Below are 18,595 nucleotides of genomic sequence, written 5' to 3'. Positions count from 1 at the left end.
AGTAGGGCCAAATGGTCGAATTAAAACAGTGAGGACAGCCTCAACGAACCAATGCAGTCCCTGATCCGACAGGAAAATCAAACCTTCCCAATCAAGATCTGGCCAATTTTAGGCCAGATATCGGTCGGATAGGTCCATCAGGGGTGACCATACACGGGCAGATAAGCTGGCGAATCGGTCTAAAGGACACGAATCAGCAGCTGAAATACGCCCGTGTATGGCCAACTTAACTCTTATCCTACTATAGTTTGGGCAATACAAGATAGCAAATTTTTGCTCACCTCCCAAAATTTAACTTAAATTGTTCTTCAGGCCAGGCCATCCATTTGTTCCACTAGAGCAGGGGTCCCCAACCTTTCTTACTTGTGAGTCGCATTCAAATGTAAAAAAGACTTGGAGAGCAATACAGGCACCATAAAAGTTCACGGAGGTGCCAAATAAGGGCTGTGATTGGCTATTAGGGGCCTCTATGCACCCTATCAGCTTACAGGGGCTTTATTTGGTAGGAAATCTTGTTTTTATTCAACCAAAACTTGCCCCCAAGTCAGGAATTGAAAAATAACTCCCTGGTTTGGGGGCACTGAGAGCAACACCCAAGGGGTTGGTGAGCAACATGTTGCCCCTGAGCCACTGGTTGGGGATCACGCACTAGAGGAACCTAGCCTACTACTCCACAGGAACTCATCTTTCATGTACTTTACTGTATTTAAGTCCCAACACTCTAGAATTGCTAGAGAGGGAATCCACACGTCGGGAGTCTCACACGTCTGTAGCATCAAACCACATCCTCGGTCTTGGAGCAGAACATGATGGTTTGTGCAGAATAGGGCATGTACAGACCTGAGAACATGTCAATATTTGCAATGTACACAGAGGTTACACCTTACAAACAAACGACAGTTTATCCACTAAGAGGACACACCACAAAGATATTAAATTGATTTATAAAAAGGGAAATATGTCCTACCAACAAGTTTGATTGATCTTATTTCCCTATAAAATACACAATAAAGGATGATGGCATAACGAGGTTTTTATAGTGTGTGCACAGTGGGTTCCAGCACATAGATAAGCCTTACTTAGGAAGGCAAACCTTACCTATAAATTGGTTATTCTTTAGTCATTAAATGGGGTAACAGTACAGTTCAACCTTAACTGATCACGTAGAGTCAAGGGTCCTGGGCTTTAGGCATTAACTCAGCATGTTCTGCTTAGAAACAGACCAGGCAAAGCTGAGACCGCCATGTATGGGCTGATGTTTGAACTACAGTGAGATTCGACTGTCCAAGCACATGGCTACCACTTCCTCATCTGCCATTGGCCTATCCAAGTGTCAAGAAGTAACAGATGGCAGATGAAACATAAGGTAACAGGTATACATGGGCAGATTTACGCTGCCAATTCAAGTCTTTAGGCATCTTATCTGCCCGTGTATGGGGCACCCGACAGGCCTCCCTGATTGATATTTGGCCACAGATCGGGCAGGTTTGATTTTCTGTCAGATCGGGAACCACATTAGCTCATTGATGCAGCACACAGTCCAACGGCTACTATACAAGTTGTTATCATTCGCTCATTTGGCCCTAGGGCCAAACGATCGAATTAGCCTGATATCGCCCACCTTAGGTGTGCACACTGGGGACAGATCTGCTCGTTTGGCAAAAATGAGAGAATCTTATAATATATGGCCACCTTTACAGTCTAGACAAATAGTGATCCCAATGGACCACTGAACATTCTGCTTTGAGGCACCATACATGACCCAGTCCCGGCCTAACAAAATCTGGGCCTGTATGACAGTTAGGTGTGTATTTATTTACCAATTAGCAATTAGAGTTCAATGGTTACCTACAAGTTAAGGTCCCCATACACGGGCAGATCCGCTCGCTTGGTGATGTCGCCAAGCGAGCGGATCTTCTCCCGATATCCCCCACCTATGGGTGGGCAATATCGGGAGAATCCAGGGTAATTTGATCGAATTATAATGACGGGCATAGGCAAAGTCGAGCCGATGCGGTCCCCGATCCGACTAGATTTTCTAACCTGCCCGATCGAGATCTGGACGATTTTAGGCCAGATATCCATTGGGCAGGCCCGTCGGGAGCGCCCCTACACGGGCCGATTAGCTGCCGAATCAGTCCAAGGGACCGATATCACCAGCTACTATCGGCCCGTGTATGGGGACCTATAGAGAACAACAGCAAAGATCTGATTGGCAGCTATGGGCAACATCACTGGTGATGATTTGTTCCAATGTTAATAAATACACCCTGAAAGTGACTGGCAGTTACTGGGTGGGGATATCACTTCCAATGCCCTGGAACGACCTAGTGCAGAAGGGCTGCCCAATGTACACCATTGGACTCTGGGTAACAATAGATTCCAGGAGCTCAACGTTTCTGCTGCCGCCATAGGGAGGCCAAGGATTCCCCTTGTGTCACGTTCTACACCCAGTGGTCCCCAGACTGTAGCCCAAGAGCACACTTCTATGCAAAACAATATTCATTACTGTCTTTTCTTGGAAGCTGCTTTTGATTTAGTTCTAGTTATCCCCACTATTAAATGTAGCTTCCACACAAGGGTAAATAAAACCGGCAGGCCCACCGCCCCAGGCCCACAGTTCAAAAGGCTGTCATTTTTTGTTTTTCCATTAAATGATTAAAAAATTATACTAAACTGAAAGGGTCTGCCTGGGGCCTTTCCGGCATGGTTTTCCTGGTGTTCCAAACAAGCAAGTAACAGAACGCATTGTGACGTCAATGGATCCACTCAGCAACATGCGGCTCGCCTGGCCCAAGTGCATTAAAGGAAGCAGATGTTCCAATGCTACTGTTAAACCTCTCTGGTATAAAAGTCTCACAATAAAGCCTATTGGACCAACACAACAGCTAAATTCAACTTTTAATACAGAGCTAATTAACAATACAAAAGTAATTTATTTTTTGTTTTTCAACAGGTATGGGACCTGTTATCCAAAATGTTTAGGACCTGGTGTTTTCCAGTTAAGGGGCCTTTCCGTAGTTTGGATCTCCACACTTGAAAATCATTAAAACATTATTGTTGCTGGGGTCAGTGACCCCCATTGTAAAGCTGGAAAGAGGTAGAAGATGAGCTTTCAAAAGGAGCCAGCGCTACACATCGGCTGCTGGGGGGGAGGGGGGGGGATATCACTCCAACTTGCAGCGCAGCAGTAAAGTGTGCCTCAGTCTGAGCTTTCAGAAGGAGCCAGTGCTACACATTAGAACTGCTTTCAGCTAACCTATTGTTTTTCCTACTCCCATGTAACTGGAGGAGTCCAAAGCCGGACTTGGATTTCTTACTATTGAGTGCTATTCTGATACCTACTGGGAGCTGCTATCTTGCTCCCTTCCCATTGTTCTGCTGATCGGCTGCTGGGGGGGAGGGGGGGGGATATCACTCCAACTTGCAGCGCAGCAGTAAAGTGTGACTGAAGTTTATCAGAGCACAGGTCACATGGCTGTGGCACCCTGGGAAATGAAGAATATGGATAGCCCCATGAGAAATTTCAAAATTAATTATATTTATATATATAAATATAGCACAATTTGTCAGCACTCATAGGATTTTCCATAATAGGGCAATATTTGTTCCGACGTTTCAGTCCTGTACTGGGACTGGGACTATAAATAAATGGGTTTTGTAACAAACACATTTTCCCATGACAGTATTTCTTTAAGTGGAACATCCCAGGTGTGCTAAGGGCAGAAAAAAAAATGCATTTTGCTACTGAGCAGAGCTGCAGCCAATGGGATATGAGCACGTGATTCTGAGCAAATGCCTGCTACTTTGGTCGGTTAATCCCTCCAAGCAATAATGGCTGCCAGCCCTTGTATTTAAAATCCCTTGAGAAAAATTAATGATAATACATTGCAAACTGACTTTGATTTGAGTGCAATTTGTTTCTGACTTTAGATTCCCATTAAGCCCTCCATGGCAGGGCTTCCCTGACAATGACTGTACATTGGAAAAAAAAAGTACGACTGGCGGATTTGCCTGGCATTAAGCAGCGGGCACGGCCGCATTATTCACGGTCAGCGTGATCTCTATCAGAAACCCTGTGTACAGTCGCTATTGCTACAGAGCCCTGAGCTTCCTGTTAGCACAAAGAGCAGCTTAAGCACATTAGTCCTGCTTCTTTTATCCTCCGCTTTATAGGGCCCGCTGCCCGGCCTGGTATTACAGCCCTCTGTTCTAATGAACAAACATAAAGCGCCTTTTAGGACTTCAGCAAGGCCCCGTGTTTGGACAGGAAAGGCCTTTAATCTGAATTGGATAAGTCCAACAGGACAGCTGAGTGGGGGGATATTGAGGTGCGGGTTATGGGTCAATGTACCATGTGTGAAGTCTGCATGTTAGATAATATTGGCACGGGGTACCATAGGGCAGGGGTCCCCAACCACAGGGCCGGGGACCGGTGCCGGGCCGTGGGCTGTGCTGAACTGGGCCACCTCTGGTCCCAATTACCTGTGATACCAACTCCATGATAACAGCTACGTGAAGCCCAGGAAGCTTTCTACTGATGGCAAAAAGGACCAAAGTACTTAAAGCTCCATGTTAAGTGTCAGGGGATGTCACCACTTAGGTGGGAGTAAGAAGAGCAGAGGGGCTGGGCGCATCTAGTTGCTGATTTTGTATTACGATGAGCTGTATTATACCCACCAGCCCTGGTCCTTGGAAAAATTGTCTTGCTTGAAACCGGTCCGTGGTGCAAAAAAGGTTGGAGACCACTGCCATAGGGTATCAAGGTGCCACCACTACCAAGGACAGGCCCACCCATGCCCGTGACTCAGGAGCGATATGAAGTGACTGTTCCAGTTGCAGCCCCAACATAGGAGCGTACGGGCGAGACACAGATGACGGATGGCTCTCCGGGTACGTGCCTATTATTGCACTGCAGCGCCGGCATCTGTTCTGACAGGTCCCACCGAAAGCCTCATTATGTGCAACACGCGGAATGATTAAGGCATCTCTGTCTTATTAGCGTGACGAGTTCTCCTTTATTACATTCCCATTCTGTTTCATTTCAGACGAGGTGTCGTCCAATCGCACGCCATTTGCGGGTTTAATGAATCCGAGCCGAGACTCATTACTGAAATGAGAGATCGTTGCTGTGGTCTCCCAAAGAGATGAGTTATATGGGTTTCTATTGGGCACAGTGAAAGGAGAAGGGCCCCAGACTGACTGGGGACTCCACTTGGTTGAGGGGGGGGGAGTGTTACATAAATCAGGACCCCTGATGCCAAGAGACTCACCCCACATCTTGGGTGTAATGAACAAACAAAAGTCTATAACTTTTAACCAGGTCTAGTAACCCATAGCAACCAGATGTTTACTGACGACTGATTTGCTGCTATTGGTTAATAAATCTTAACCACAGCACAAATAAAGGTGAAGACAAGTAGCAGCTACTTGTCACTGCCACTAAAATAGACAATGCTGATAATTGTCTCTGTGTGTGTTTTAGCAGAGGCAATTTGCAGTATTGTCTATGGCAGGGGATTTTCTGGAGTTTAGTAGCCGAGAAAAAGTAGCTGCTACTAGTAGCTCAGTGTGTCTTCACCCTAAGTGCTAATGAGTTTTAGACCCCACCCTAAGCCTCCAACACCCAATCAGAAAACAAAGATAAATCAAGCAGGAAGAGACAGCAAAGGCCCAGTGTTTACAAATGAACCCGGACGTGATGGAAATCTCTAACAGTGGATAGAGAAGAGTACTACGACTCCCAGCATTCCTCAGCAGATGGAAACAGTTGGGGGGGATGCTGGGAGATTGCTAACTTGAAAGGCGCAGGTGTGAATGGCACGGGTTACTATGTCACGGCTAAAATAGAGGGTTCTATAAGTTCCAAAAGCCGTCACTCGACAGTGGTATCACCCTCTCCTAAAAATAATATTGAAAGAGTTACAGTTTGAGGGGAAAGTAAACAGTGACGCACAGAGTAAATACAGTAAATCAGCACGGGACACAGCTACAGTACATCACGCGTTTTACTCCACAAAGTGACGCTGGCCCTTCCCAGCCGAGGAAATGGTACGATCACCTACTGACCTGCCCTCAGTCAGTTCCCTGCTCCCATATCAACATCAGATCCAGCGCAATGCATTAATCTGCACATCTCTAACATCTTCCTTTCAGTCTTAAAGGGACAGTATACATCACTATTCAACATGAGCGCAATGGATAGGGCTTGTGCTGATCATACAAATTTTTTCAATTAGATAATATCTACGGTGTTTGTTAATCCTGGTACAAGCCAGTTTATTATAGTACTTTCTGATCCCACAGAACTACAGAGGAGCTGATAAAACGAATTACCAGTCCCATGAGAAGCCCCTAATAATGAGCTGCTCAAAAGCTGCTGCTGCTGAGAGAAGGGACAGGTTTGTTTGTTCGGGGGGGGGGGGGGGGTGGTTAAGGTGCGTGGAAATAGCACAACTTTACAATTAGTGCTTTATTGCTTTATAATGGCAAAAAAAATAGGAATATATTGATTTTTTAAATTTAAACAACAGGAATGTATTTTAACAACAATCTCAATAAAGTCCTATTTATTGTGTTTAATGGTGTTTAAAGGTGTAGACTGTCCCTTTAAAGTACATATGTCAAACACAAGGCCCATGGGCCAAATCCGGCCTGCCTGGCTGTTTTATATGGCCTTTGAGAGTGTCCGATCGTCCAGAGTGATCAATTTCCATTTTCCTTACATAGTAACGAAGACTTACTAAGGATCTTAATAAAAATTTTGGCCCGCAACTTAGCCTATGTTTTAGATTTTGGCCCCCTTATTTGACTGAGTTTGACACCCCTGCTTTAAAGGGTAAAACCAAATAAATTACATGGCTACTCTGCCCCTTCCCACAGCCAGCAGCTCTTTTGGGGGTTAAGATCCCCATTGAAGCCTTATCAGGGCGGAACTAGGGGTAGGTATGTAGGTAACTCTGGCGCAGTTAGTGGGAGGGATTAATTCAAGAGGTAATAGGCAAGCAGAGTTGCCACCCCTTTAATACCAGCCACATATTAAAAAAGCCACATCCTGCACGGCTAATTAGCCAATAATTTTGATGCATGCTGCAGACTGAACTGATTTACGTGTATCTAAAGGAAGAGATAATTAGCCATGTAGGATGTGGTTTCTATAAGTTCGGCAGTGAAGTTAACAACACAGGGGGGTGGCAAGGCCTAATGAGCCAATACTACTTGGCCAGGTTCTGGGCCACTTCCAGCCTGAAAGGTGGGGTGTCGCATAATGGGGTGTAGCAGGCAACCCGGCTGGCCACCTTGGCCCCCCCTACATTTGCAAATGAGCATTGGCAAACAGAAGGGGTGGGTACCAGTGTGGGTGAATGCGGTAGGGACCTTAGGGTCCCCATACACGGGCCGATAGTAGCTGCCTATATCGGTCCCTTGGACTGATTCGGCAGCTTATTGGCCCGTGTAGGGGCAGAAATGAGGGGCCTGGCCGACCGATATCTGGCCTAAAATTGTCCAGATATCGTTCGGCCAGGTAAGAAAATTCAGTCGGATCGGGGGCTGCATCGGGGACCGAAACGACTGCCCCATTGCCGCCAAAATAATAATAATTTTTTTTTTTACCTACACGCTCCCCACCCGTAGGTGGGGATATTGGATGAAGATCTGCTCGCTTGGCGATCTCGCCAAGCGAGCAAATCTCAACATGTATGGGGACCTTTAGATATGTCCGTGTAACGTTCAAGTTAGTTAGGAACCAGTGTGCGACCGCTGGATGCAAAGTCTGACTCTTACGGTATAACAGGAACTCCCAGCCCTTCCCGGTCTTCACCGACGCCCTTTTGGGGCCCCGGAACTTTCTGCTGCGGTCCAAGCTGGGGTCCTGCAAACTTTCAGAGTTCAGACAAAAACGGGGTACCGGCAAGGCAAGGCAGAATCGTAGTCGGGGTACAGGCAAAGGTCGAGGCAGGTAGCAAGAATCGTAGTCGGGCACAGGCAAAAGGTCGAGGCAGGTAGCAGGAATCGTGGTCAGGGTACAGGCAAAGGTCAAAACCGAAAACAACAACAAAATGCTTAAGCAGGTACTGACAATAAACCAGAAGCCAGCTTGGGCAATGAAACACTGAAGGAAGGGGTTTAAATAGCAGTATTTTGGCGCCAAAACAGAAGGGAACCGGAAGAACTAAAAACCTGTACAAAGATGGCGCCCAAAGCTTCAAGGCGCGCAACTGCGCATGTCCGCGCGTCATCGCGCATGCGCAGTACCGTCGCGCCGTCCCCGCCGAACCCGGAAGCGTGGGCCCATACCAGAGCGCGTCTGCCGGCCGGCGCGAACTAAGGTAGGAGAACGCGCCGGCCCGGCAGAGCGCCTTACAGTCCGGACTGTATAAACACTGAATAATAATGACATAATAGTAATGTATTGTTATGTATGACAGCGACTACTTATAGTAGTTAAGTGAAAGTTAAACAAAACATTCTTTTTATCTCTAAACTTCTAATTGGCCGGGCTCACGTCCCTTTAAGGAGCAAGCAGCCATATTAGCAGTGCAAGTGTAAATCAGCGATGCGTGCCGAGGTGAAAGATTAAGCACAAGCCTTTAGATTAGGGGATTAGGGACGTGCTGTAACGACAGCCTGGAGGATTTGTTCTAAACAAACGGGCTACTTTGGCTATCAGTATTATTCACTGATAAGCCCCCATACAGCTGTCTGCTATGGAACATTCCGCGAGATGTCTGTGTTTTGTTATGCCAGCTAATGGTTATCTCTCCAACACAAAGGCCTGACTTGGGAAGCTCACCGTCAGCTATTTAAAGGGACACAACCCCCTCTCGCTGGCATATTTCCAGCTGTTAGAAAAATAACTTTTAGCCCTGAAGTTGTTACTATGCAATGTTTTCCTCACCGGCAATGTACATAAATGGGAACTTATTAAAGGCAACTTCAGCACTTCATTTCCTCCAGCGCAGTCGGCAAAACGCCCTGCGGAGCTCTTTAACTAAGGGCCCTTGCCGTTAAAGGATTAAGCAAGATAAGAAAGCTTAGCAAGGCAAAGGAAGCAACGCCAAAGTCGGTTTTAAGTATGAATATTTTATAAAAATCAGATGTTTAATAATAAAAATCTGTCAGCTACATAGTTACGGAATTATCAGAAAGTTGGGGATATTAAGCCTTCCGTTTATATCCTATAAATGATAACATATACAGCTACAGCTTTTTGGGTCCATCTACATACTAAGCAGGAGGTACCATACTGTTTTGCCCTGCTAAGACATGGGTGTAACTAAAGCTGTGGCCGGCAATGACCCCAGCGGCCCAGACCCGACCCTATTGCTGCTTCCTCTGAACTCCGATGTCCTCCCCTGACGCGTTTCACATACGCGTTCAGGGGATGACGTCGGACAGGGGCCTCTGGGGGGGGTTTAGGGGTGCACAGCGGGGGACGCGGCCGTCAGAGGCACCTTAGGGGGTGCGGGGCCCCTGGGGCGGCAGCCCCGGTGGGCCCTGCACCCCCCTGTCCGACCCTGCCCCCCTTTATACCCCTAGCTATGCTGTACATTTCCCAAGTGGAAAAAAGGGATAAAATGTCTCTATCAGTCAAATGAATTAGTGGGGTGAGTTGCACAGAATAATAACACTTATACATAATAACTAGGGTTGCCACCATTTTTTTTAACTAATATCATATTGGCCTTTGGGTCAGGGGAGCAGGGGGGCGTTGCATGGGGCAGGGAAATGGGCAGAATACAGGCAGGCCTGGTCTTATAAGGGGTAATCAATCACCGGAGAGGTCAGGTAATATTACAAATTTGCTGTGTTTATAATAAGGCATATGGGGGGGTGGAAGGAGGTACAGGTATGGGATCCCTTATCCGGAAACCCGTTATCCAGAAAGCTCTAAATTATGGAAAGGCTGTCTCCCATAGACTCTATTTTAATCAAATAATTCAGAATTTTAAACCTGATTTCCTTTTTCTCCTTAGTAATAAAACAGTACCTTGTAATTAATCCCAACTTAGATATAAATTATCCTTATTGGATGCAAAACAATCCTATTGGGCTTAATTAATGTTTTATTGATTTTTTAGTAGACTTAAGGTATGGAGATCCAAATTACGGAAAGACCCCTTATCCGGAATACCCTTGGTCCCGAGCATTCTGGATAATGGGTCCTATACCTGTATCTACGCTGAGCATAATGCACTGCATGGGGCATTGTAAATGACCCCCTTTATGGCAAGACCAATCAGCCCACAGGCCTAATGGACGACTGGCCTTACTTGTGAATGGCCACGTTCTATGGTTCCATTTTTCCACACTGAAAACGTATAAGTTCTGTGGCCACGGCTTCTCTTTATCTCCTCCTTTAGGGATGCGCCACGCACCCACCCACATGATACATCTGACAAAATCACAGGGTCACAGTCGACTCCAAACCTGACCCCATGCCCAGACAGTCGGGCATTATGGCCAAATTACCCAACCAACAATACCAAACCCTTCTGGGCTATTTTAGACACCCTTGGATACTCTTTCTAATGAATCACTGATATCCCTGAAAAGAACATTATCTATTACGTGTAACAATGCATTAAACTGGCTTATTAATATATAACAGATATAAATCCCCTGCAACTTCATATCAGTGTTATTTGTCCACTCCAAAACACAATACAGAGATAGAGAAATCAGTTCAGCGGGTAATCATCTCTTCTAACCAGCGAGGGTGCAGATAACTGGTACTGAAACTAGATCAATACACAATAGCTGTTACACAATATACACAGCATTTCACTATGCAATTCTGCAACTGAAGGCCAAGGAAAGCCTTAAGCACAGTATGTGTATCTTTTTATCTTATTTTTAATATTATATAAATATTTCTTTTTAATAAAAAAAAATATATGTTTTTATAGTAAAATAAATCTGACCCCAGCACTGGACCGTAACCTGCCCAAGGTGTGACCTAAAGACTTGGCTTGTGATAGTATGAAGGAGGTCCTGCTGCTACCATCTATAGGGGGCGCAGAACAAGGTGCAGGGGTTAAGGCTGTAGGTCTATCAATGACAGTCAATGCCACGAATGGGCCCTTTAAGCACTGTATGGGGCATGTGTGCCCATTATCCTATCATTTATTAAAGCTGCTGACAATCCAAACTGGTGTGCGAGACGCCTCGTGTTCCTTTGTTTGTGTGGTTTACAAATGTTGAATTGCGGCTGGAGCTGTGCCAGTTGGCTGCCGGCAGAAATTATAAGGGCGAAGATCCCACCAAGGGCAGGGGTGGCTGTGTGCCAGGTGCTTACTGTGTAATACTGGGAGATACCCGCAGCTGAGCCAGACAAGATAGGATGAAACAGTAACAAGGAACAAGCCTAATTTAGCCGTACCTAGTGATAATGAGGCTCTGTACATAGAGAGGCTTGCTCGGAAAATAATTACCATATATACTCGAGTATAAGCCGATCCGAATATAAGCTGAGGTACCTAATTTTACCTAAGAAAACTGGAAAAACTTATTGACTCGAGTATAAGCCTAGGGTGGGAAATGCAGCTGCTACTGATAAGTTTCAATAATCAAATTTTTTATTAAAAGGACACTCACAAAAAGTGTGTACGGTAAGCAGTTGTTGTAACTCCCAGCCTGCTATGGCCAGGCTGAAACTGGGATTATGGGAGTTGTAGTTCAGTCACAGGATGTAGATCTCTGGCCTATGGCTATGGGACCCATGGGATACAATACACAGACCCGGCGAGGTGCTTCAGGGAAGGCAGCAAGCAAGGACATGCAGCTGTACAAAAGCTCACTAACTAGCAACAAAGAGAGTCTGATAATGAAGGCTAGGCAGGGTTGGTGCAAGTATAATATAATATTACAGGATTAGATAAGGGGAAGGTAGCAGCACCCCGCAGCTACAGATATCGGATATCACTTCCGACACAGAGGAAGTATAAGATTTAGTACAATGGTTTTTGGTGCAGTTTATTGTACAGATAAAACAGGAACCTCTCCTGGTTTTCTCTTGGGAAAATACCATTTTCTATCCTGCCAGGTTTAACATTTACTTTGGTTTTGATAAGAGTTGACCTTGGTGGCAGTAGGGTTTCATGTGCCTTATGAACAAGTTACTATATTCCCTGGAGTCTAAAGTTCCCAACCTGGAATTCCCTTCATGGTGCCAACCTGGCAACTGCACTGCCCACCACAGAACCACCACAGTCCCAAATCACCCAGGCAGGCTGTAATGAGTCCATAACTAAAGCTGGCCATGCATAAATAGATGGAGTATGGAATATGGTGTATGGAGGCCGCCAATCTTAACCAATATCCATCATAACAGTTTGGTTTGTGGATTGGGCAGGTTTGAAAATGTAATCTGCTGATGCACCCTGTCGGCCAGTGCATGGCACATTGGCAGATAGGGAGGTGGAGGGAATCCAACTCCTTCTCACTCCCTGCTGTTCCGATCATTCAATAGAAGCATGTATGATCCCTTATATGCTCTTTGTCCAATCGGCCCGTGGGTCAGTCAGAGAGTGTACCCAATTGTCTCATGTATGCCCGTCTAAACAGCAAAGGCTGGGCTAAAATGCCCTTTACCTAGTTAGTTCACCTCCAACATGGGTCTGCCCAACTGGATACATGCAGGACTCTTAATCTAGTGCTGTGTGTTGATTTATCTATGCAAACTATGACCTATGATTTTAACATTGGGTTTCAGGTGGACTTAAAGCTGCTGACTTGGCCCCTCTGGTCAGCATATCATGTATGGACCCCCGGGATATCATTCAGATAGCAACTGGACAGGTGGCCAAGGACCTGTCCTCTCCCAATGGGTCTCCTAACTGGAGGGCATTACATTAAACATCATTGATGATTTTTACACATAATAGCTATGCTTTTATTGACACCCCCTCTCCCTTGGAAATGTTATAAGTTCCTCTCTGTCCTACCCTTAACCCAGCCCTGACTGTACCGTATTCCTTTCTCCCCCAAGGAGAAGAACCCAAGTCCCAAGTTCATCAGCTGCTGGTTACTGTTCCACTAGTGAGTGAGTTATCAGTGCTAAGCCTACTAACGAGGGCTGGGGGCGGGAAATCAGGCTAATTATTAACCACTCCTTGTGTGTGACCTTCCCAGCCCTGTTTGCTCAGTCGCTTGTTTATACCGGGTCTTCCCAACCCAAGTCCAATGGCTTTTCCTGCAAGAGCTTTCTAGGGAGGGTAAAAGTGAATTTAAGGGTAAACGTGACTGACTGACGAGCTGGCTTCTTTTTAACATATCTCTAACTGACCCCCTCTGACTGCAAGGAAAGTAGAAAGAACTATTGTTAAGTCATTGGGGAGATATTCTTATCTTCAGAAATATTCATTAACCCTTGAAAGGACAGTGGTCCTGGTTTGTCAGCTGAAGGCTAAAGGTGGCCATACACGAGCAGATCCGCTCGCTTGGCGATGTCGCCAAGCGAGCGGATCTTCCCCCGATATCCCCACCTACGGGTGGGCGATATCGGGGACCATTTAGGTAAAAAAAATAATAATCCGATCGTTTGGCCCTGGGGCCAGACGATCGGATTATGTGGGCGGCAATGGGGCAGTCGGATCGGGGACCGCATCAACGAGCCGATGCGGTCCCCGATCCGACCAGATTTTCTAACCTGGCCGATCGAGATCTGGCCAATTTCAGGCCAGATATCGGTCGGCAAGGCCGATCTGCTCTCCCCATACACGGGCCGATTAGCTGCCGAATCGGTCCAAGGGACCGATATCGGCAGCTATAGTCGGCCCGTGTATGGCCACCTTAAGGGTAGCTATGCTGCTTCATCAGTGTAATTAAACTCAGTGGATCCATTCTGTAGACACAAAATTTATTAACACTGATACTTATCTGTGTTACAAAATACCCTTTTTATGGGGTCCATATGAGACCCTGGACATGCAATGGGTTTATCTTCCAACTGGCAAGGGGATGGCACATCAGGCGGGCCACTTGGCAATGACTTTAAAGGCAACCACCTGACACTGATAATATAGGCAGTTCTTTTTTAGGCCTAAAACCACCTGTGCCAGAGGTGTCAGTTGGTTCAAATGAAGTCAATGGGAGGCTGAAAGAATGATATCAGTCTTAGGCTAATGCCCTACGTGGTGTTTTTTCCACCACTGGAGAAAAGGCCAATGTGTTCTGAACCACCCTCTGGGCTTTAAGCACTGACATCAATGCCATTAAATGGCCCATAAATGGGTTTAAATTCACCCCATGTGTGCACTGACAGGTGGATGACATTGTCACAGGGAGGACTGGGACACATTGGCATCTAGGGCTGCCACCTTTTCTCAGCATCAATACTGGCCTTCAGGTCAGGGGTGAGCAGTGATGTACTTTGGCAACAGGGCCATGCCAAAATGGGGCAGGGCAATAGGTGGGGCAGAGGCGGGCCCCTGCTTCTAAGGTGTGATTGGGAGCTAGAGGTTCAGGGAAGGAAGGGATTTATAGGTAGGGTTGCTATCTTTACAAATTATTAGCAAGTATATTACCAGTAAAGTTGTAATACCGGCATCGACCCTAGCTTGGTATCTCAAATGCAGAGAGGCTACCATCTGCCCTGATTTTAGTGAGAACTAACTGCCATTCCTGTCACTGTAGACGGCAGTCTGTGGGCATTTTCAAAGTCCGTGGGCATTACACAGAAAATGACTCCCTAGCCTAAATGAATGCATAGAATGAACCCCCCAATAAAAAAAAAACACAAGTGCCCAAATTTAAATAGAAATTTTTGGATGAAAGTATCCATTTCCTATGATGGCTAGGCCTTGCCCTAAAGCTGTTTCTGAGTGTTAGGTGTAATATATGTTAAAATATAATATCATGAAAACCCTCCAAATTGGCAGCGATGCGGACAAGCTGCCCAGTCATTCCCAGGCCCTTGGTGGGAGCCACAGATTTATTTATTATCCTGAATAAGCCCAGAGCTCTGAGATACAAAGCAGAACCGAGCCCGGGCATGGCACAGAAAGTAGCAGAGAGGACACACCGTAATTAAGCCCAGAGATGACAGACAGCCCTAATGCAATGAGTCTCTGGCTGGTATGATCCCACTTCGGGCAGTAACTAATCCCCAGCTATTTTGGGCTTTCCGACACCCTCTCCTTATCCGCCTCCCCCCCCCCGTCTGCAGACTCTCTCTCCCTCTCACACTTCAGACGGTGCTTCAAGTGCCCTGAGGGAGGGCAGTCTGCGGACTTGGCAGCCGTGCCTACTATTCACCAAGCAACACTGGACATGAATGTACATGAAACATGCGTGATTAATTACCTGCTGTAGTCTCCTCTGGCCTCCTGCAATTTGGGCAAAGAAAGAGAGAAAGAAAGAGAAAAAAGGGGGTTAGAATGGGAGAATCTCAGGGCTGAAGTGACTCCTACAAATCACAGTGCAGCGCCTATCTGCGGGCCATTTATTATTATTATTATTATTATTATAAGGGCTGATACAGGGCTGTCTGGGCACTGACTCAATCCCAGCAAGAATGACTGCGGTATGATTAAAGGGGAAGCTCGTCTGGAAATTATTTTCCACTAAATTTGAGGAAAAAAGTGATCTACGGTGCCTTTCTATTCTCTGGTGGGTATTAATCTCTACCTGTACCTTAGTCATTAGTGCAGCTTATAAGTAGCGTTGTTTGACCCACACAGCCAAGCAGTTAAGGGGTTAAAGGAAGCTTCTATGCTGGATCTGTAACAGGAGTTGGGTCTTCTCTAGGTCCTTTATTCAGCTGGCTTGTAGCATTGTTTGAGGAGTCAGAGCAACAAGCGCAGAGAATATCAACAGCCTGACAAATACATTTACAAATAACATTTTCTTTTGCTATACAAAATACATTTTTAGGCAGTGATCCCTTTAAGGGATTAATTGTGTAAAATTATTGGTGAATTAATCTGGTGCAACTTTATAAACAATGGTTGTTGGCCCTCCAGCAAAACACAGGTTTACAGGGGGCCTGGGAAATGCTGTTAGCACATGCCCCCCTGGCAGGATTGTTGGCCCCTTGCCCCCTGGGCAGGGTGGTTGGCTCGTGCCCCCCCCCAAGCAGGGTGGTTGGCTCTTGGCCCCCCCAGGCAGGGTGGTTGGCTTGTGGCCCCCAGAAAGGGTGATTGGTTGATGTTTTAGGGCGAAGACACATGGGGCGATTAGTCGCCACGACTTTTAATTAAGACAGTCGCGCCGACTAATCGCAGCGACTTTTCGCCCATAGACTATAATGGGTGTCGCGGTGACTAATCGCCCCATGTGTCTTCGTCCTTATGGTCCTAAGACAGTGAGGCCCAATTAATATGTTGATGTTCCTAATTGGATTTAGAGGCCAAATAAATGGTTATGGGACACACAAGATGCAAATATCCATTAACCTTTGAGGGAGTAAGTAAGTTATACAAGTGTGTGTCTGAGAAAATTCTCACCTATCCATAGGATTACATAGTGTACCACAAGTATTCAACATGCATATATATTTGGGATGCACCGAATCCACTTTTTCAGATTTGGTCTTTGTAAAGGATTTGGCCGAATACTGAACTGAATCCGAATATATATATATATATATGTGTGTTTAAAAAATGCTGATGCACACCAGGAAAATTTTATCAAAAAAAGATACTTATTTTATTTGGATCGACGTTTCTTGATAAAGGTCCCGGGTGAGGACCGAAACGTCGATCCAAATAAAATAAGTATATTTTTTTGATTACATTTTCCTGGTGTGATTCAGCATTTTTTACATATTTACATTGTTTATCTGATTTGCACCCAGTTGTAATCCCTATAAGTGTGTGCCTCAGTCTTTTTATTTTTATATATATATATATATATATATATATATATATCTATCTGGGTAGGAACTGACATATTATTTGTTTTGTACAGAAATCTGGTTCCTAGCAGTGCTGTAGGTTGCCCTAATCTGCTAAAGTCTCTGGAGAATGCCTGTCAGTTCACGCTGGAAAATTCAGCTATGAATATAAAGGGTTGGAATATCCTCTGTAATACAGCAATGCCTTAAACATAATAAATCCCTTAAATGAAAGACATTTACCCTTTAAAAAGGCTGTTGCAGTAGACTCTGTCTCAGAATTACAGCACTGATGAAATATTCACGTTGCAGGTCTGCTTAGGAGTCCTACAGGCAGCGACATGAATATTTCATAAGGGCCAGGTAATATCTGATTCAGACACAGCGCTGCAGGAATGGAACATGATCACTTGGCTCTCTGAACTCAGAGACAGAAACTAAGGGAGAAAAATGTAGCCTGTGTGCTTTGTGCTTCAGGGCCCAGAATAAAATCCTTTTCTGCTGTTCTGCAGAACCAAATGCTGGGAACATTGATGTCAATAAAATATACATTAAATGACATACAATTTGCTGTTGCATGTTTTTATTGATATATTAAATACATAAACAGTAAATTGCCATACAGACATTGTTGAACTACAACTCTCAGACTGCTCCAGCAGGTTAAAGCATGCTGGTAGCTCCATTATAATTAGGAATGGACCTGAGCTGGCAGTCCACTTAATGTAATTAGTTTTTATGATGATAATCCTGCCAACCCTGTGTACACCCCAGCTCCCTATCGCTATTGGAGGCATTAACCCTGTAGGGTTCCAGGTTATCTGTTTATCTATATTACACTTGCATTGGTTAAAATACTGGGTATCCCATAACAGCCTATACCAGGGGTCCTCCAGCTGCACTACCACATCCAGCACTGCTACAGAGCCAAGAATCTCATCCCCTGCCCAAAGCAGTGACACTGGCCAGGCCCTCCAGCTCTTGTGAACCTTATCTGACACTTGGTTGTTGTACGGTGACAAGAACTGGCATTTAGTGTGGCAGGCAAGCAATGGGTTAAATAAACCTCGTGTGTAACTGAATGTGGGAGAGTCACCCCGGAGGCCAAGGAACCAACTCTGCCTGTGGCACGGTCAGCGAAGGGTGTGTGTATATATAAAAAATAAATGAGAGAACAGGAGCTGCCCTACAGACACACAATCACTATCTCCACTAGTCTGAGTGCAAGAATAACTATGCCAGGTCTGGCCAGAAAAGGGTTAATAGTGTGATTTTTTTTTTTTTTTTATTTGTGCAACACACAGACACCTGTACAAGGATGAACACAAGATACACAAAATCACAAGGTGCACCGCATGGAAAAACCCACAACTAAACACAAACACAGAGCAGCAAATACTCAGCACAAACCACACACACAATGGCTTTGCAACCTAATGCAAACACACAAGGGGTCACAGCATAAAGCTAAACATGGCATGTCCTGGTACAAAGCGCCGAAGGGCAGGCAGGGTCACACACTGACACGCAGCATAATACAAAATGCAAGCGCTGGCAGCTTCACAACATAACGTACAAACAAACCAAGAGCCTGCGGGATCACATATCATACAACACACAATGTCACGCAACATAACACAAGACACACAAGGGCTGGAATGGCACTGCATGCCTTGCACACTTCTGCAAACACACAATATAAATGGCAGGTTCACAACTTGAACACAACAGGTGAGAAGGGCCCCTCCCATACGGGCC

At 45.6% G+C, this 18,595-nt stretch overlaps 1 protein-coding gene across 2 annotated transcripts in view; it reads right to left on the bottom strand.

Moving 5' to 3' along the window:
• frmd4b (FERM domain containing 4B) overlaps nt 1-18,595 on the bottom strand; it is a 138,653-nt gene that overhangs the window by 54,558 nt on the left and 65,500 nt on the right. For both annotated transcript variants that reach the window (XM_004914154.4, XM_002940515.5), the window contains exon 7: nt 15,307-15,329. In XM_004914154.4, the coding sequence (XP_004914211.1) occupies nt 15,307-15,329 (23 nt within the window). The remainder of the gene's footprint in view (nt 1-15,306; nt 15,330-18,595) is intronic.

Source organism: Xenopus tropicalis, chromosome 4 (assembly GCF_000004195.4).
Source record: "Xenopus tropicalis strain Nigerian chromosome 4, UCB_Xtro_10.0, whole genome shotgun sequence".
NCBI classification, from domain to species: domain Eukaryota; kingdom Metazoa; phylum Chordata; class Amphibia; order Anura; family Pipidae; genus Xenopus; species Xenopus tropicalis.
Note: the sequence above shows the minus strand (reverse complement) of the source record. Positions and strands in the feature narration are given on the sequence as shown.